At 28.7% G+C, this 22,373-nt stretch overlaps 1 protein-coding gene across 2 annotated transcripts in view; it reads right to left on the reverse strand.

Annotated features, from left to right (window-relative positions):
• The window catches only part of LOC126743130 (uncharacterized), an 802,914-nt gene that overhangs the window by 477,871 nt on the left and 302,670 nt on the right, over nucleotides 1-22,373 (reverse strand). The window contains exon 1 of one of the 2 annotated variants that reach the window (XM_050450100.1): nucleotides 3,126-3,447. The exons of the other annotated variant lie outside the window; for it this stretch is intronic. Coding sequence (XP_050306057.1) covers nucleotides 3,126-3,154 — 29 coding nt within the window. The 5' untranslated portion in view covers nucleotides 3,155-3,447. Of the gene's footprint in view, nucleotides 1-3,125; nucleotides 3,448-22,373 lie in introns of those variants that run through there. 2 annotated transcript variants of the gene reach the window in all.

Raw genomic sequence — 22,373 nt, forward strand, 5'->3', positions numbered from 1 at the left:
ATAATGGCGTGCCTCAGGTTGGCATTTTAGGACCCTTATTTTCTTTATTTATACTTTTTTAGATTTTATTTTTATTGAAAAAACTGCCTGTACCATTTTTATGCTGACGATGCTCAATTGTATTACTCTTTTCTGCCAGAAGATGCTAAAAATGCGGAAGCAAAAATTAATCAAGACTTACAAGCCATATGCGATATTTCTTTAAAACATTTTCTAAAATTAAAGCCTTCTAAGTCGTCTGTAATGTTTATTGGTAATAAGCAATACATTAACCATCGTTAACACCGCAACACTATTAATATTAAGATGGGTGATGCTAATATTCCTGTTCTAGATAATTGCAAAAGTTTGAGCCTAATAGTGGATAGTGATTTGCGATTTCATCAACACGTTTCTAAAAAAAGGGTATTTTGCTTTAAAATTAATTTACTTGCATAGGCATTATCTAAGTGAAGTTATTAAAAAAATATTGTGTGACTCTTTAGTGCTGTCACAATGCAATTATTGCGATGTTGTTTACGGTTGGTGCCTAGACTATAATGACAGGTGCCGATTGCAAAAGCTTCAGAACTCATGTATTTGCCTAATTTTTGGCATACGCAGACGTAATCGCGTTTCCCATAGACTTTCCGAGCTGGGGTGGTAAAATATGCAAAATCGTAGGGTTGCTCATTCACTTACTTTTTTTTATAAAATTCTTAAATAGCGTAGTCCACCTTACCTATACCTTAAGATTACTTTTAGAAATGATGTTCACCATTTGGGCTAAAGAAGAAACACAATTCATATTCCAAGACATGAGACTCAATTATTTAAAAGGTCTTTTTCTTATAATTTTGCCTATCAGATGAACTCTTTGGGCATAAATTTTGATTTGGGTTTGGTGTCTGTTCAGACTTTTCGCAGAGGAATGATGGTGCGTCTGATGAGTCAGCAGCTATCTGCGCAAAATATTGAAGGGTCAATATTGATAGTTTGGGTATGGGTGAAAGCTAAAAATCTGTGTTTAGTATGGGTAACTCATGTGCGTCTTTTTTTTTGTGAGAGGTACTATGTTAATATTCAATTTTTTTGGGTTTTAGTCTGTTACAAGCGTTTCTAATTTTTTTTTAGTTAGTTTTTTTTAGTTTTGGCCACAATGTTAAAGTCTTCCTTGGCAAAATTTGTTGGCCTTTTATTTGCATAAAATAATAAATGTGTATTTTTTTATGTAGTTATGATGAGTTTGCAAATAAAAAAATATTTATTATGATTATTATTATATATGACAATAAGATTAAAATTCGTTTAATAATCAAAACTATTTTGCACTATATTCATAGTCATCACTAATAATAATTAATATTTTATAATTTGGATTCTTCAAATTGCCAAATTTTCTTACAGAACGGCAACGATTTAAATTTGGCCCGGAGATAGTCTGTCGATAAAGGTATTTGGCAACTGCGCTCGTAAATATTTTGAGTGATTTCAGTGCGTTATTTTTTTAATAATAATTTAAAAAACTTTGTTTTTACTTAAAAATGATAAATGGAAGTAGATCGCATATATTGAAAAAACGAACATTCAAATCGTTCTTTTTACAGGTGAGTTAGCTGCCATTTTTGTCAGTTATACTAAAAAAAATAAACAAAGTATTTGTGAAATACCAAAATTAAGTATTTTTCATTCGATTTTTTTAGGAAAATATTATCAGAAATGTGTAACTAAGTATATTATTAAAATATGCTAAATTTTTTTCTTATTCGAACCAGTAACTGCTGCAAAAATATCAAGAAAGGCAACACAAAATGGCAATAATGGATACTTCCATTGTAAACATATTATGTATTCTACGTTGCCAACTTGCTTTTTTATTGATTTTTTTGTTAACAATATTTTGTTTATTTTTAAAAATTTGTTGATTTGTGTCAACGTTTATATTATTCGATCGCAAATAAAAGAAAATTTTCAGGAAAAAATGTTTTAACTATTATAAAATGTAACACATTAAGAAAATATTCAATGGTTACAAAAAATATAAATTGTATGACAAATTGCAAAATCAATTTGACATCATTATCTGAGAGGTGGTGAACTCAAATACTTCGCCTATGGTTTGCAGCTAGGCTTATTCTACTATTTTTTATTTACTATTTTTCTAGGCTATTAATATTATAAGTCTATAAAGTGCGCATAGTAAAGAAGTTCCTTTAAGAAACCGATAGATTTCTGAACCTTCTAAGAGATTCTAGTACCACAAAATTCCTGTGAGAGGTACTGGGAAAGGATAGAACCGTTAAAAGTAGAATAAACCCATCGGAAACACTAAAACAATTTGATTTTGAGTATTCAAATTCTTTGCTGGGCCGCTAAAGTAAGAAGTAATACTAAATTTTTGATTTACCTATTAAAAAATTGTAAATTTAACCTATTGGGAATAATCTTTTATATAAACTAAATTATCTACGTATTTCTTTGTTAACATTTTAAGAAAATGTATATTTTTATTTTAATTTATTGTAAAGATAAATTATAACAAATATAACTTAATCGCGTCTGAAGAAGGTTCTAAATTCATAAGGATATGTTAGTTAAACATATTTTTAACCTAAATATTATTATAAATAAAGTCATATTTTTTATATCGTTATTAACTGTAGTTCCTCAGCTGTTCGACATCGGTTTTAGAGTATAAAATAAGTTTTTTTTAACATATAAATCAAGCAGAATTCGTCCCTTTACTTAATGGATTGTGATACTTGCTTATATATTATATATGTTTAATAAAAATAATAAATATATTTAATTTTTAATTAAGAAATATGCATTTCTTTTGGATAAAAAAGGTCCTATGTTAGAAATTGTTTTAATTCTTTAAAAAGTTTATAATTTTGTTCAATTATTGCTTAAAATGTACAAATCTTGCTGTATTTTTTGTTTAGGCTTCATTAAAACTTTTTATAATCAATAGAAATATTAAGAAATAATATTACCTTCCGAAGTTCCTTTGTCTATATTGTGGCGCCCAATTTCTAAAGGTATTGTTAATTAAAACATGATTTAATATTTCGTACTCTAATTAAACAAAATATTGAAGTAAACATTAAGACGAAATAAATTTTATGAATTATATTTGCACCTACCTTTGTTCAAAAGGAGTTATTTTTAGCATTTTTTTTTGGTTTTCAGTATATCCTTTAATAACAAGTCTCGTATATTTTCAATCAAATTAAGAACACTTCAAATAAAATTAATAAAAAAATTGTGTTTTAAACTGCAAATAATTCCACAAAAAAAGTTTAAAACAAAACAACCGGCGAAAAAAGACGCTTGTTTGGCGCTAATATGCGTCCTCGCGTTCTCTTTGGGTTGGTCTAGGTTGCGAATATATTACGCGCCGTCGATATCGTTAGTGGTTGCCATTGAACCAAGTCGAATTCACGGCGAGACTGCGAATTCCATCGAGATCAAAGAGTTTGGTTTCTCCTGCTGCGGCTGTAAGTATTTACGGAAGGAGAAACTGAAGGACATTTAGGAGTACAATGCACTAACTGAAGAAAATGTTATTTTTTCAAAGAAAATAAAAGGTAAAAGAAGGAGAGCTATAAAGCGGTAATTGCACTTCTTTTAGTAATACTCCGCGCCAGTTTAGCAGTACCGGATTGGCCTGAAAAATGTAAGAATTTGCTTGTAGAAATAGCTTCTAGAGTTTTTGTTTGTGACCTACTTATTATTCCCAGATTAGTAAGCTAAATCAATTGCCAATTTAAAATTTATGAGTACAGATAAAGTTGTTTAAAAAAATGAGTAAGTAAAGTAAATCTTTTAAAATAATGTAACTAATTTTAATTTTATTGTAGACGAAAGACTTAGATACGGTAGTGGCCATACCAAAAATATTAAATATATAATTTGTTAGCAAAATAACTTATAGTCATATATAAAATTAACCCCTCTTTAAACATTTGCTGCTCAGTTTCTCCGGCGCATGCTATAATTGCATACAAAACATTTCGTGTTCAAATCAGCTCAATGTTATACAGGGTGTCCATTTAATATTACGGTACTCGATTGCGGCTGAACCTTAAAACGGAAAAAATCTTTAATAGGGGGAATGTTAATTGAGTTAGACGGGCTACTTCTTAAGATTAAATTGATTAATACAGGGTGTCCCAAAAAATCCTGGTACATAAATGAAATTTTTTTGTTTAATGGAACCACCTATATTTTTTTCCGAAGTGGGAGTCTCATTTGACTCTAAAATTATTTTTTCCTAAAATGCGACGTTGCCTAATTATTAACAATTAAAAGAAATTTTCAAGAAAATCAATGTTGCACTTAAATATTAATATTTATCACCAACGTTTTTAATTTTTTTTAAATCTATGTAAAATCCTTGACTAAGTTGGTTTTATCTTTCGAAAATCCAAAACTTTTTTTTATACAGGGTGATCAAAATAAATTTATTATTATCTCTAACCGTTTTCTGAAAATTTGTTCCTTAAAGCAAAATGTCATATTTTTTTCATAGGCATTACAACGCTTATTTTTACTTGAGAATTATTAGAGCATACTAGCGTAGAGTACAAAAAACAAACTAAAACAAAAACAGTTTTAAATGAAGAAGTGAAATTGGCATTTACCAAGTCGGTTGTAGGAAATCCGAAAATAAAGTAGGACAAATACGGATTTACAAATACAGAAATCGTCAGTAGGAAAATGCCACAAGAGAAATAAATATCACTCCCATCAAGTTTAATTACCTCAAGGATTCACCAAAAACATTAACAACATTATTTAGAAACATTATAAATAAGTTCTACCACAAAAATTGCTTAAAAGTCCACGTATGGCTGAGTTGCTCCAAACACAAATCAGCCATACGTGCGAAAGATCTTGTAACACTCGAAGCGTGGAAGGTGTAATATGTCTACATTCATCATTGAAAGGCACCAATTTAAAAAAATCTAATTTTCTGCTGCTTGATTTTGTGCGCACTGACATAAAGTTATCCTTTTTTCAAAATAATTTTTGGGAAGTTCTTAATGTAACTGCGCATGATAGTGACAAAGCGCTTGCCACTCCGATTCCATAAAATATCTATTAATTGCTTTCCATCGTAAATGCTTATGGAAAATATGTATCATTCTTTCTGCAACAACAAATTTTAAGAAAACGGTTAGAGATAAAGGCAAACTTGTTGGTGTCAAATTAAAGATCAAAGAATGTTCTATCAAAACGGGTTACTAGATACAGGCGTTCCATTTAAAAAATAGCGTAAAATTGAATTGAAAATGTCAATAATTGAGGAAGGATTTTGATCACCCTGTATAAAAAAAAATTTTTGGAATTTTGAAAGATAAAATGAACTTAGTCAAGTACTCTTTAGTAAGTACTTTTAAAGTACTTTTTCAAAAGGATAAAAACGTTGGTGGTAAATATTAGTATTTAAGTGAAACATTGATTTTCGTGAAAAATTATTTAAACTCTGAATAACCAGGCAACGTCACATTTTAGGGTAAAAGTATTTTAGGGTTAAAGAGAAAATCAAATGGGACTCTCATTTCGGAAAAAAATATAGCTGGTTTCATTAAAAAAAAATCAAATTATGTACCACGCTCAACCAAACTAATTTTAAAAAGTAGCCCCTCTAACTTAATTAACATTCCGCCCATTAAGAAAAATTTTCGTTTCAAGGTTTAGCCGCAAACGAGCACCGCAATATTAAGGAGACACCCTGTATATATATTTTTACTTAATTATATCAGTTGGCAAACATCATTAAATTATGTAATATATCCTGCTTGAATTGATGTGATTGAAAAACAAAAAATTGCAATATACCGGGTTTCCAGGAACTCTACCGAGAAACTTTACAGGGTGATTCTCCAACAAAAAGTAAGTAACATTTTTTATATGATGTCATAAAGATCTTACTTTCGGATCTGCAGAGGGTTGAAAATTAAAAAACCATTATAATAACTTTACTATTAATGTATATATTTTTTTTAATTTGCAGCTGTATTTTATGCAGCAGGAGGCGTTTTTTAACATAAAAGAAAAAAAAATATTTTGACCAATGGCTTTGGTAAGGGGTTTATGGTAAATATTATCTAATTTAAAAACAGTACGCCACTATATTTTTCTTAAATACATTTTATTTTTCAAGTTCCTGTTTGGTTTCCAGCAACTTTGTAATCATCAGTTTTTCTATTTGATGCATTGTTTTTGCGTTAATATATAAAAACCTTTTTGGGAATGCTGATTTCAATCACACATTAAGACAGGAAGACACCCCACTAACGTTAATGATGAGGAAATTATTTTAGCGACCGTTGAAAAAAATTTGAAATTGCAGTCAATCATGTATCAGAGACATATGTGTGGAATATTTTACATAAAGAAAACGTCTATCCATTTTATTTTTAAAAAGATTAGGTACTTGATTTTCTCCCTTGCTCAAAATAAAAAGCATCAGTTTTTTCTTTAAGATTTTGTTTAGCGATTAATCCATTTTAACTAAGAATGGCATTTTTAATATTCATAACGCTCAAAATTATTCAAAAGTTGAAGAAAATCCTCACGTTTTTAAAGAAGCTAATCTTTAATACAGATTTACTACTAGATTGGCAATACTTTATTAGGTTTCCTTGAACTGCCTGATCGCTAATGAATATTTAAACATTTTATAAAACATATTATCATAACTGCTGGATAAAGATGAAATACCGTCTAAGTTATTGATTCATATATGATGATTGTTCCGCACACCTTGGTGTAAACGTACACCAGTATTTAAATCAGACGTGCCAAACTAAATGGAAATGAAGGGGTGCTTGATCTCCTAGATCCCCGATTTTATTCCCTGTGATTTTTGCTTTGGGGGTATTTAAAATCGGAAGTCTGTGCTGTTGCCATAGAAACTCGAACACAGCTTTGAGAAAGAATTGGACAGAATCTCCTTACGGAAGCCACTGGTAAAGATTCATTAATTTTTTTCTTGTATGTCAAAAGAATAGAATAAAATATAATAGACTATAAAAAGTATGGAATAAACAAAATTCTACACCAGTGGAAAGTTTTATTTTCCAAAGCGTTGTGCTCTACAAGTATAGAAGTTTCAGTTAAATATGTTAAATACTATGCTTTTTATACGACTATCAATTTGTTTTTTTCAATTTTTCGATTTGTATTCGTTTTAATAGCTTACCTTATTACCTTAATTCACGTTTTACAACATTACGTGGTAGAACGCACCATGGAATGAAAGTGCAAAGCGGACACAGTATTTGTTTGCATGATTTACATTTTCATACCCAGATATACAGTTGATATACTGATATACCAGTATTCACGATAAAAGAAACAAATTCATTTAAAACTCATGTATTTTTTTCTTTTATTTTTTAGACACATCAATTAGTATTGTCACTTACCAATAAAAAATTTCTATACAGGTACCTCAAGTAACAACTATGGCGTCAACATACATTTTTTAAATGAAACACCCTGTATTTTACGACGTTTCACAATTCTATGGTTTATTCTGAATACCTTTTGAATAGCAAACTATATGCCTAAAATCGGTGGTTTGGCAAATATGACGTAACAGTCTAACGAAACATATGAAATTAAAACATAAACATTTAATCTAGATTTATCGTAACTAGTGTCTAATTTGTAGTCCATTTGATTCAATGCGTCCTTTGCAATGAGAATTTTAGTAACAGGGTGTCTCAAGTAGAAACTATAACGCCAACAAAATGTTTATGTGATTTCTTAGAAAGTAACTAGACTTTACTACGTTCGGTTAGCAGATTCCAATTTTAGAACCTACTTAATTATATAATTGTCGTATTAGTTGTCATTTCACGCATCATTTTTAAATAAAATATATATATCTGAAAGAACGAATTGAAATACTTATGATGATTGGTTTTGGAGACGGGGTGCATATACAATAAGAAGTCTGTAATCTATTTAATGAAAGTCATGCTCATTGTCCTACAATTACTAGATCTACCATTAGCAATATTGAATCAAAATTTGGGGAATACGGGTTTGTACAAAATGAATCTAAGGGAAAATCTCCAAAAGTATTAGAAGATGCTACAGCGTAGTAATAACGTTCTATTAAAACTGGAGAATAATTCCAAAGTTGCAATTAGAACAATTTCCAGAAATTGGAATTTATCAGTGGCAAAAAGACGTCGTGTAAATAAGTATAATCTTTATAAAGTACAAGTGATACATGAATTGTCAGAAAACAATTTTAAATGCTGAGTGCAGTTTTGTAAGCAGATTTTTGAGGATAACAATGACAACGGCAATTTCATTCAAAATATAATTTTTCCTTGAAGCCACCTTCATTTTAACATGTTAACAGGCAAAATTGCAAATATTGAGCAACCGACAATTCCATTAGATCCAAGAATACCACTTACGGCGTCATCAAAAAATTAATGTGTGATCAGGTATTATGAAAAATCGAATCCTTAGACCGTTTGTTTTACCAAGAAACATTAAACGAAGAGCACTTTTTATACTTTGAACTTATCCCTGCTTTAGTTGTTTTATTCCCTGATCCATAAGAGGCTGACATACCTAGTAACGAGATATGGTTTCAATAAGACGGGGCAGCACCTTACTTTGCCATCACCGTGCCGTTCAAAAATTTCTTGATGCCACTTTTCCTAACAGATGCTTTGGACGAAGAGACCCAATTAAGTGGCCACCAAGGTCACCGGATATAGCCCCATTAGATTTCTTTAGGGCTATTTGAAGTTTAAAGTTTGTGTGAATAGACCAACTAACGTTGGTGAGATAAAGCAAAAAACCTGACAAGAAATTAGACTGATCGATGCGCAAATGATTAAAAAAAATGTACAATTGGAAGTTATTTATCGACTTCAACAATGCACAATAGTTAATGGACAACAAATTGAACATCCGTTGCAATAAATATTATATAAATTTTTATTGTTGTATGTTTCATTAGTCTCTTACGTCAAATTTGAAAAACTTTAGGCATATATAGAAGAAATTTTCAGAATATATCATAGAATTATAAAATGTCAAGATATACGGATCAAGGATGCTTCTGTTTAAGAAATTAATATTGACGCCATAGTTTCTGCATGAGTTACCCTGCATAAAAAATGTCTATTGCCAAAAACGCGAAACGTGTTCGAATAATAAAAGAAAAAAAAACACCTAAATTTTAAATGAATTTGTTACTTTCATCGTGGATGCACTATATGTTTATGACTTTTAATTTACAGATGGCGCAAGATTTATGCAAGCATAATATGAATGGTATATTTAAGTAAATTTATTAAGTTAATTTTATGAAGAAGTTAAGAAGTTATTTATTAAGAAGAGGAAGAAGAAGAAGCAATAATTATGTAAAAATGTTTTTAAATTATTTATATATAAACTAATCAAACACATTTTCCCTAAATAATTTTAAATTTCAATTGCAAGTCGTTTGGTAAGTAAAACGAAAACTCTCAGAAATTTTAGAGAACATTTTGCCATTTAAATGAAAAGTTATTACACAATCGCCATCTGGCCCGCGGGTATATACTATAAAACGAACTTCGTTCTTCAGTAAAGCTTCCGAACAGCTCTAAAACTTGGAGACCGGAAAACATCTCAGGAATGTTTTCACTTAATAAGGCAATGCAAGCTAATAAAACTTTGTCAACACTCATAAAAATCAAACCTTGTTTCTAAGCATTTGCATTTATTTATACTTTGAAGAAAATAATACTATAGTGATTTTCACTAATATAATGAAATAATATTTTTAACTTTTACAGCGTCAAATTTTAATACAGTATTTTATTCATAATATAAAAATCGCCCATTTATAAATATTTACATTTTAATTTTAGATTATATTAGGTTAGTTTGCAGTTTAAATTTCATTTTGTTTGAATACTAGGAGTAAATACTCTTTAATGAAGTTTTTAGTTTTCTTAAATTCTCCACGCTTCTTCTTGCCTACGTTTGACGGTAAGAATATTTTATAATGAAAACTTCTTTAATAAATATTTAACTCTGCTTTTACGTCACATATTCGGATAATTAAAATTATGAATAAATAATTGATTGTATTAAAAAAAAATTATAAAAAATATACTAATAATTATTGACCATCTTTTAATCGGACTTAAAAACAAATTAACAAATGCAATTAATCAATAATTAATACAGTTACTGGATGTAAAGTAATAGTTAGCAGTCAATCAAATTAATTTAAACTGTATTTTTCTTACCACGGAATGCAAAAAATAACGCTTAGTCTTCTATAAAAATGCGATCCATCTCTGGAAGATCTATTTTGCTTATATGAAAATACAATATAACACAAAGTTTAACATCAAGTTTAGATGTATTACCTCATATTCATGCAAACAAATATAGGTCACGTTTTGCATATTAGGAACTAGTTAAAGCATTATCTCGGTCCTCTGGCATTGTTATCATAATACTGGATACATACGAGAACGGCATTTAGGTTGCGCAAAGATCACAACTCCTCATATGGGCAGATATGTCCAGTTGAAAGCTGAATAAAATGATACTAACTGCTCTTCAAATAATTAAACATCTACGCGATGTACATTATCTTACTGATTTAAGTCATATCAGCATAACCTAAGATCTGGAATCTAGAAGATTTACATTTAAAGAAAAAATAAAATCTTGGTATGGGTAAGAATTTGTCTTCATGGTAATACTGAACTCGTTTTACTTTTATTTTTGTCAAAAGATAACATCATGAACCTGCTGTTATCCCAAACAGAATTCGGTTGAAATTTTATAATAATGCTACCCGATATACAAGAGAAAACAAATTTTCTAGAAAAAAACATTTCTGCAACTGAAAAATATATTAGCATGTGTCAAGGACTCTACTTAAATATATATTTAGATTACACATTTTTAGAAAAAACTTATTTTCCATAGTAATAGTTTAAAGTTTAGAATTTAAAAACAAAATAGAAAATTTACTTTTACGATAAAACATAAATCAAAAAAACAAACTTAGTAAATTTAGAGTAGTCTATTACCAAAACAATTAAGAGAGAGAAAATTTAAATTTATATAGTCAGTTGGTCACCCAAAAATTAAGTTGGCAACTTAATTACATCAGACGTGACGTGCATATTTGAAACGGACATATTCTAAACAAAGGTTTTATTTTTTTTGTTACTTACTTTTCCTAGTTTTAAGTATAGTTGTAACAATTAGTAATTAAGGATTTACCTGTATCGCAACTTAAAATGTGGCCTATTTTCTATATTTTATCGATTGCTATTATTAACACCCTCAATCAAAATCCCTTTAACTTTTTTGTTTTTAATTTTATGTTAATTTTAGTTTCAGGTATTTATTTTTATTAATATGTTTTGTTCAAAAAAGTTATACTTTACAGATCTCACTACCTTTATTTGGTATAAAGTGTAGATAAAAATTGATATGGTATAAGAAAACAATGTCTCGTGAACATCATTTAGGATAAAGACAAAAAATAACTTTTCCTACAGTTACATAGATTCCCAACGTTGACACAGATAAAATAAATTCAAACGTAAAACATAAAAGTTCATCTTTATAATCAACAAAATAAATTATGATGAATACGCTATAACAGCATTCTTGATTTCGATATGCGCGAGCATGCTCATGGTGTATTATTAATACTATCTTTGATACACAAATTGATGCAATTAGTTTTTTAACAATTTGAAAAATCCAGAAGTCTTAACCAAGTATGAAAAAATATTATAAATAATTTCCAAGCTGTGAAAATATTAAATGCGCTTTATAGGTATAAATTAAGAAATATAGTCCCTCGAGATTGTGCTAACAAGAATGGAACAAGAAAATCGATATTGCATAATTGCCTTAGGGATTAAAAGTAATAATGGATATTTATAAAGCTAGTTGTCTAACATAATGTGTGTTTATAAAAGCATTATGTGCGGATCCATCACAATTATCTATTCTTCTCTCTTACATATAAATTTAGTGAATATAATGGTCTGATGTCAGAAACATACGTACTTGATAAAGCCCAATGATTGTTGTTTTATCAAGCTTTCTTCTCGTGTCTAAGGCTCTATGTCAAAGATATATTCATTTATTTTCCTTGCTTTGGAAAATTCGGTGCTAAACTGTCAGCTCGTTTTAACAAAAAAGGTAGAGCAGATATAGATTATGGAAAAATTAATCACTATATTTTTTAAGAGAAAAATATGCTAATAAAAGATTTTTGACAAAATATACGACAGGCTATGTTCGGTTATTAAAAAACTAATTATGTGGCAGATTAATATAAAGTTATCTTGAGATTTAAAAAAAAATTGACATGAAAGAATTGAGTATGATAACGTCGTTATAACAGATGAGAATACATTTTTAATAATCATCACACACTTGCTCTATCCACTAATTTAATCTATATTGTCAAATAATCAACAGAAATATTTATATTGTTTTTTAAAATACCCATAAAAGTGACATTTATGTCAATTTACTCAATTACCGTATTAACTGGACTGCAAAGGGGCTGCTAAAGAATAAGGTTTTAGTCATTAAATCAATAGTACAATATGCAATTCGGATAGACGACGCGTTGGAGACTAAACTAGTTCATTTTTTATAAGCAAAATTAATATAATGCAAATGTAAAAAAGTTGTTTGCTCTCTATATTTATTACGAATTATTATAAAGAATATAGATAGAGAATGGATTGACCAGCAAATAGTCCGCGCTTAAATCCGATAAAAAATATTTAAAACATACTAACTTACAAATTTTTACATCAATTTAAAACCTTTCCAATAATTAAGATAAACTTAAAGAACTGTCAGTCAAATTTGATTAAAGTTAAACAATTTTTATCTGCCTTGAATGAATGAATTGAATGAATTGACGAAACAGTGGGCTGCCAAGGCAGTTGTGCATTTAGGTCTCCTGATAAACCCGTCATGCCCCACCGGGTGTTACCAGAGCCCAACGGCCTTAGAGAAACCGATAAAGAGAGCCTTATCTGGTTGGTCTGGTGGTCTTAAGGTTTGAAGGACTTAAAGTCGCTCGGTACACTGAAAGTGTTACCCAAGTATTTGAACCTGGCGCGCGTGGGTGCTGGGCACTCCCCGACTACATGGTCAACGGTTTCATCCTCCTCACAGCACCATCGGCATTTCGGGTTGTCCGCAATACCGATAGTATGGAGATGGCTTCTTAAGTGCCAGTGACCAGTTAAAAGACCTGTCACTAGCCGAATTTCGCGTCTTTTTAGGCGTAGTAGATTTTTGGCGAGACAGGCAGAGGGCCCACCTATGTGCGCTTTAGCCTGTCTCATACCAAGGGACTCAGTCCATCTTCGGTGGGTCAACTTGTCCAGCAGACCCTTCATTGACGCGACCGCAACGCATTTGGCGATACCAACTATGGGTTCCGGCCCCATCGGCTTTTAATTATTATTTTTTTTTATGCTTATGCTTTGGTTTATGCTTATTATTTTTTTATCTGACTTAAAAAAATAATAAGCATGAACCTATATTTGTTGTTGCATTGTGTTGATCAACAATGATGAATTGATGAACAATTGATGAACCATAATTTTGGCTAAAGAAAAAATAAAAATGTTTAAATTTAAAAGAAGCAAGGAACCAATTTGTCCGAGATAATGTATTCTTTCTTGTGCCGAAATATTCATGAATCTTATAAATAAAAAAGAGAAGATAATGACAATGCTTTGTGAATTGTTAATTCTCGCTAGTCTTCTCTTGTTTCTTGGTATTTTCTGCGTTTAATACTGATTAAATACTAGTTAGCAGAGTTTTATTATTTGCTAATAAATGAATATTTAGATTTTTGCACTCAAAACTTAGTCTGCGTAGAATTAGGTTTTACAGTTATCTAATTTTACGCAGACCTGCTCATAGAAATAAATTATAACAACTATGTTTCTAATTGCCTTTTTGATATGCTTTTTGTAAAAAAAAGCTGAAGGTTTTTCTTTGTTTCTTTGTTTGTCTTCGTCTTCGTTTGAATTTTGTTTGAAAGATTTTTAGCTAGAAACTACTGTATGGTATATAATTTAAGGTCATTAGTTAAGTCAATGTTTCTAATAAAAAAAGTTGCTTCCATAACTGACCCTAAAAGTTTATTTTTAAAAACTTTTTTATACTAGTTTTAATTAAAATATCGAAATGAACGGGCGACCCATAGAGAAGTTCTAGCCTTAGAATATGTAAGAGAAATTTTCTATTCAGGGACATTTTACTAGTTTTATTAAAGCAGAGGTAGAGAAAATTTTAAACCCCGCTACAAATATTTACCTATCTTTTAAGATGAAAACTGAAATGAACCTCAGTAACCATGTTTAAAATGTCATGCTTTAATTTTTTTTAAATAAACAGAACTTAATAAATATAAGCTGTTATTTAATCATTGTGTTTACAACTTTTCCCCAAAAATCATAGGCCTGACAGTAGTCTAATTTTTCTGGTATGTCCGCTTGATAAATGTTGAACAATAGGAAATAGAGGAAGTGAAAGCGGTGAGCCTGGAGAGCCTAGTGTCCTAGATAACGCAAAAACTCTATAATTACACTACTTTTTGCCCGAAATAAATTTAATTTGATAAGTAGGTATGTTACATGAATGTTGATGTTTTGACCTATCGACAATTTTTCGCTTCTGATATAACGGGAAATCTCCTTAAATTTATAATTTAAAAAGAAAAACATGATATAATTTGCAAACTTCTAAAGAAATTTTTTTTAAAGCAATGATACCTTACATAATTTGTATGGTACATAACTTCGAAGCAAGATAAAAATATTAAATTTGGATCAACCGTTAGTTTTGTTTTGTACTTCATGAATATTACACAAATTTTTAAAAAGGGTAAACATGTGTATTTGGGGTTTAATTTTTCTTAAAATTCTCTTGCCGTAGATTTTTTTTCGATATACTCAAATAATGTCTTGGAAAATTTAAATAAAGATTAAAATATTTTAAAATGTTTGAAAGAAAAATCTACATCTAAAAAGTTGTGCTTGTTGATGATGATTGTAAAATGATGCTTTGTGAAAAAAAAAATTAAACATCAAAATAAGAGTAAAAATTAACCGGGTACCTTATGTAAAGTTAAAATATTTATATTAAAAAATAAAAATATTTTTTTAATTTTACCAAAAATTATTATATACGTAAATAATCACGTAAAAGATAGTGCAAGTATATTGTCATTAAGTTTTGTGATGTGGAAAATGGCCATCTGCTCTTAAATTCCTAAAAAAAAATAATTAAGAGAAAAAGAATGCTAATACAATTTTACAACTTAAAATAAATTCAAAAAAGAATTTAAAAGCAGTGTTTGTCCTTGTACAATAAAATATCATGGTATTAGAACTTTTTATGAAAAAAAGGCGTTATATTCTTATCTATGATAAGCATAAAAACGAATTAAGTAAAATACAATTAGGACTATCGTAGATGATAATCAAGAAACTCTTCTTAAGCTACAGTGTAAACGATAAAAATATAAAAAAAAAATAAAAGCTTTTGTTGAAATGTCAATTTAAAAATATCTCGTATCTTAATAAAAAACTAGACCTGATAAAGAATTAAAATTTCTAAATAAGATACATTTTAATCTCAAGACAATAGTATGTTACAATCAAAATTATAAAATTACGATCATGACACAAAAACTTTTTCTTCTCAATAGTTACAAGGAATATTAACATAAAATATGAAAGTGCTACAGTCACAAAAATGAGATAAGTTTAAAAGAATCTGCAAATATTTATTATATATTGGTATAGATACATATCTAGTAAAGCACGTTATTAAATTTTTTTTAATAATGGAAATTTTACAGATTTTTCTTAACTCTTTTTACTTTCTTTCATAAAAGTTTCTCTGTACTAGATCAAATAAGGCCACATTAGTACACACTCCAGAAGTTAATTATAATGCGTCAAAAGTAATTGTTAAATTTTAAACCTATTTAAAAAAGTCCTAATCAAATCATTTCCCAAAAATCTTTCTGTCAAAAAATCAGATATAAGAAATTTTAAAATTACAATCTTCTATGGATGTTACAGTTTGACTTTTTAATACGAACTTTAAAATTTGTTAAAAAATTTCCTCTTCATAATGAACATTTTTTTAATTTCTTTTGAGATTCAAATTTAAACAGCCAAAGTTTTTCATTAAATAAATTTAAATAGATTTTGTAAGTAACATATTACCAAAAAAAATCATAAATAGTATTAAAAATTTAAACCACCACATAAGAAATTTTTATTAAGTAGTGTGTTGAGTTTCCTATAGTACCAATTATTTTTTTGCTTAACTTCTCTTGGGTCTCTTAAGTCTATCCTTTTTTATGGACTAAAAGCATTTGTACTCATAAATATTTATTTTCAAATTGCGAAAAAATAAAGTCCTAATAATTTTATTAACTTAAAAAACAGAAAAAATACACACATATTCTGCCTATGGTTTTTTCAGGACAACATAGCTAAAAAGCCTAAGAAAACTTAAAAACTTAAAAATAGTTGTATTATATTGTATGTATAAATGAAAAAGAATTCTTAGTATATTGAACGGTTTTACATTTATAATACTGAAACATAGAGGAATAACTCAATCGAGTATTCAATTAACTTAATGTAATAGGTATCTATTACATTATTAACTTAATTGAATTATTTTTAATTCGACTTTGTTAAAATCTATTTTAAGAGAGATCTAAACCAGCATTTAATATGTTGTTCTTAATATAGTTTAGTGGCTTATAAAAACTCCCTTCAATAAATCAATAAAATACAGATGTTTTAATACTAAAACATATTCAAATCAAATTAGGTTTCTATACAATAATTTGTATAAATGATGCTATAATTCTATGAAAGGGAGTGATTCTACCGGTCATTCGTTGCTAATTGTTACCTTTCAATTTATTATATTTCAATTTTTTAAATTCATTGATTAATCTTGAATTGATATATCTTTAATAATTTGAAATTAAAGTTTATTAAAAAAATCAACGAAATAAAAATTGCTAAATAAAAATGACTAAATCATTTATTTTAAAATAATTTGATCAATCATAGTCAAAACTGTATAAGTTAGATATGCATAGAATAAGATATTAAAACTATAGATTTGTATGTGCCAAATTTTAATTATATATCATGATGAGATCTATTACTTGAACTTTCGAAATATTAATTTATGCTTTTAAGCATACAAATAATTTTTTGCTAATTTTGAGCAGTTGGATATGATGCAGAAATACCATCCTCGATGATCTCCAAACTCTAATATATATTAATAGTGAGATGGTTTATTGTCGGCTTTGTCAAAGATCAAGAAATCTATAATATTTATCATGTATTGTCAATTTTATTATATACTATTTACTATCCATTTTATTTAAAACCTTTATAAATATATGTATACAGCTAAATCTCATTTTCGATAGGGTGGCTGTTCGAAAATATACCTCAAGCTATTACAGGATGAGAAAGAAATTTCAATGAACAATAAAATTTAAATAAGAATATGTTTTTAAATTTCAATATTTTTTTGAAAATACTTAACTATTAATAAACTATAATTAATAGAAAACCGGAGTTTTCTATGATTTTACTAACATGAGTTATTTCATGTTGTTCTCTTGGCAGAAAAATGGCATAATACCTAAGTACCTGTCTATATTTATTATGTATTTTTAATAAAGATATTAAGTATAGATAAGGAATTTAAGGAAAGGATTTACGATATAACAATCCCTTTGAAGAAATCAGCACCCTTTATATATTATCTATTGTGATATAACATAAGTAATGTAAAACTGATATTTGTTTAATAGAATAAAATTATGCAAAATGTTAAAATGTGTATCTTAAAACGTGAATTATTAAGAAATCGCTAAAATACTTAATTTACATTAAAATGTTTTTAATGTAAATTAGGTACGTAAGTCTTTACTCTAATGAAGTTCGTGAAAAAGAACACATAAATAATTCATAATCGGTAACATTACTTATATTTAAAGCATACTCTATTATTTTATTATTAATAAGTATTTGTCATGTAAATATTTTTTGACGACGTCACTGGTAGTGATTCCTTTTGTCGGTGGCGTCAATGATAGGAGCCAGCGGCGTTGCCATATCATTAACTTTTTCTCTAAATAAAATTATCTACATTTATTTAACATTGAATAGCGATTTCATTAGAGTATCTTATTATAGTTTTTTTAAAAAAAAGTTTGATTTTTGTTAAGTGGGAACAGTTTTTTTTTTGTTTTGTATCTGTCAAATAAGTAACAATTTTTTATAATAATATAAAGTATTTATTTGCAATTTCTACATAAGCATTTAACATTATTGCAGCAGAGATATTTCAAGCAAACAAACTGTCTATAGTTCCACGGCATGTTACTTCTAGCTTTTCGATTCTTTTCTAAGTTTATCGATTTACTTCAGCATAAACGTTCAGCACAATAAGAATATGTTCTGTTTTACCCATATTATTCTGTAGTAGTTCCATAAATTGTTTACAAAATTCGATCCTTCTATCTGCATCCTCTTTATTAAGTTCCTGGAGAATTGTTAGTTTAAAAGGATGAAATTTCAGTGCCCTCAGAACTCTTACTACTGAGGACGGATCAACTTCTAATTCTCATGGTACTTCTTAAGGGCAAATATTAGGATTTTCTTCAACGGATAACAACACATTAATTGTGATTTTCATTCAGCGCAGATCTACAAGAATAAGCTGTTTTTCTAACGTAGCCATTTTCCCAAAACTGTTTTAAATTTTGCTTATAGTACCTCGCCATATCAATATTAAAACAGGATACATGTTTCTGGATAAGTCCATAACCTCCTTTTGAGCTTCATTATCATTAGGAGTTTAATTTTGTGCTTTTCAGTTAAATAGGGCATTGTATTTAAATAAAAAAAGCACTTAAATCTGACCATTTGACTGATAATGATTAATTAAAAAATTAAAGACTTTACACTCAAGGTCAGTCTTTAAACAATGCTAAAATTTACTACTTTTACTATTAGAACGATTATGGAATCACCAATGATCCAACTTTATCAAATTCCTTACAAAAAATGTACAAAAAAGCAATACTCTTGAAATTATGTGGTTCTAAAACCTATTTACAATAATGTATTTTACAGTATTATACAGTAAAACCAAGGGGTTTAAAATTTTTAATTAAAAAATAATAAGTTACATATATTGACAAACTAATCTGGTTCCAAAAAATTGAAATTGAATATGAATATGTACTTCAATTTTGGGACACACTGTATGTTAATTTCTACATAAATCGTTCAAAACGATGTTCAGGTACGTTTAGGATAATATTAATTAGTAAATGGACATTTTGAACATTTGTTAAAAAATTCATAGATGACGTCATATTTAATTTTTGGGACACTGTATAACTTTGTTTATAACAAAAAAGAGCTCAACTAAAATCCGAGGAAAAAAAAGTATATGTACTATCAAATTTATTCTTAAGTTACAAACTCACACTGTATACGCTGAGAAAGGGTGAAATACAGTTTTAAAATATTAGGGTCATTTCAAGCTTTGACAATTAGGCAATTCGAGTTAAGGTAGAAAATAATTTCTCCTGTAGAAATAAAATGTTGGGTCAAATAGCCTTAATTAATGGTCCTTATGAAGAGGTGTTTGCTATTGTTCCAATTTTCTGACTAAATTCGCTTTTAAACAAAACGTATTATTATCGTTTCTCCCTACCGACCGAGTGCTATTGTAAATTTCAACCTTAAAAAAATAATGATAAATAATAGTAGATTGATTATTTTTAACGAAACTATAAGTTAATTTTATATGATGTAACTCTTGTTTTATTTTCCCAATGCAATTTTCAACTAGGATCCAAATCATTAAAAAAAAATAATACAGGGCACATTATTTTTATCTGTTGTCTATTTTGCAGATATTATTTTGTAGCTGATTATGTGTACGTCCTGCTTTTATAGTATAGCAGAAAATGTGTTGTGGTATAGTGTCAAAGTAAGACAATGTGACAAGTGACTGTTAATTATGCACTCTTCTTAATACTTTGATATTAATTAGATTCTGGTGCTGTTAACCTGCTCATATTTAATTCGTTGTCTCTGACTGCTATATTAATTAAATAACAAATATCGAATTTCAATATCGTCGATTTAACATTAGATTCTGCAATGAGTGGTTTATTTTTTCGGTTGTTATTTATCAATGTAGTTGTAACCTGAGAGTACCGAGCAAGTAATCACTACGAAATCTACACCTTGAGTTGTCACTGTTCGGTATGCACTATGTCTTCTTATTCACTATTGTTTTATTGATATTTTTATTGTTTCTGAATATCAGATCATCAGTATAATAATAATAATAATATTAATATTAAATGTATTTTATTTAAAATTTACAGATGTAGTTAACAATAATAACATTCTATAAATAAGTACCCGAGAAGCAGGGCGCAGTCTAGCTAAGACAGCTACTCTAATGAACCCTACTCAACGGTCATAAACTTAAGCTACAATATAAGGATTAACTCTATTAAATTCATTAAATACCCAAATAAAGAACAATATATATATAATTTAAATAAATATTAAATAGCTAAATATAAAAAATTGCCAAAAATAAAATAAATAATTAAAGGCCTAAATTACGGGTTGAAGATTAAATGTAAAAAAAATTTCTTAAACTTTGATTTAAATGACTTTTCATCTAAAGTTGACAATTCAGTTGGTAGTAGTTTTATTGTAGAGTTTAATGGCATTGTACGTAAAAAAACATTCAAACATTGCAGCTGAATGACGAGGAAGTGTCATCCTCTCCGGAAATCGGATCACTCTTGTGTGCACGTTTAAACGAGGAACAAATTTATTCCGTAAAGTGGAGGGAAGGGAGGGGTTTAATAAAACTTTAAATAAAAAATTACCTAAGTGTAACTCTCTGCGCCTGTCCATCCTCAACCAGTTAAGCTCTTTGAATGTGTGTGAAATGTGACCGTATTTTCGTAATCCAAATATTAGCCGTGAGCAAGCATTTTGAACTTTCTGAATACGATTTTTATCTGCAATGTCTAAGCAAGGACCATAAATAAAATCACAGTAGTTGAAGTTGGACAGGACCAGAGACTCACAAAGCATTTTTCTCAAATGAAAACTAAGAACCTGGCGACTATTATATAAAATTTTCAACGATCAAATTGACTTCTGAATTAATAATTTAACATATTCACGAAACCTCAACTTAGTATCCAGGACAATGCCTAAATTTTTTGCACGATCCATCTTGGGAAAAGGAACATCATTTAATAAGATATTTAAATTATTTTTAAGAAAATCTTTATTAGGTCCAAAAATCATAATATTTGATTTAAGAGGGTTAAGTTTTAGATTATGGCAAGAAGAAAGCTGGTTAAGTAAATTCAGGTTATGGTTTATTAAAGAAGATGCATGCAAATAATCCTGATGATTGAAGTGAAGATAAACCTGGGTATCATCGGCAAAAGCTCTCAGTTTACAGTACTTTAATGATTTAAGTATATCTGAGGTGTAGATTATGAATAATAATCGTCCCAGGATTGACCCTTGAGGTACCTCTGATAAAATTCTAGCTTCTTCGGAAAAAGAATTATTTGAAAATATATTTTTAAAACTGTTATGAAGATATGATTAATCAACATTACCGAACCATCCAGAAGTCCATAAAATTTCAGTTTCGCCAATAAAAGTTCGTGATTGATCGTGTCAAACGCTTTCGAAAAGTCTAACAGAATCAAAGCAGTAGACAACTTTTTATCTATTGACGTTATTATGTCATCAGTAACTCCAATTAGGGCAACATCAGTACTCAAATCCTTTCTAAAGCCACACTGAGTCTCCGGGATAATTTTATTCCCACCGCAGTACTCAATCAACTGATTATACAGAACCCTTTCGAAAACCTTTGACAAAGCCGGTAATATACTAATTATTCTCAGATCACCATAGTTAGTTGGATTTTTTTCTTTCGGAAGTGGCTTACCTATTGATAATTTCCACTGATCAGGAAAATAAATTTGTTCTATACAACAATTGACTATGTGTGTAATGTAAACATCCAAGAATAAAATTATAAAATTCATTATACTTCTGCAGTTAGTAAATCTTAAAAATCTAAAAAGAAACTTTATAAGTTGCAATTATTCATAAGAATTCTGTCGATGCTGCACCAACTTACTTCTATGTTTATTTTACTGGTAGGTATGTTGCGAGCAGCTTGTCATCGAGATATCGCAGCATCCTCTTTGAAATATA

This window comes from Anthonomus grandis, chromosome 12 (genome assembly GCF_022605725.1).
Source record: "Anthonomus grandis grandis chromosome 12, icAntGran1.3, whole genome shotgun sequence".
Classification (NCBI taxonomy): domain Eukaryota; kingdom Metazoa; phylum Arthropoda; class Insecta; order Coleoptera; family Curculionidae; genus Anthonomus; species Anthonomus grandis.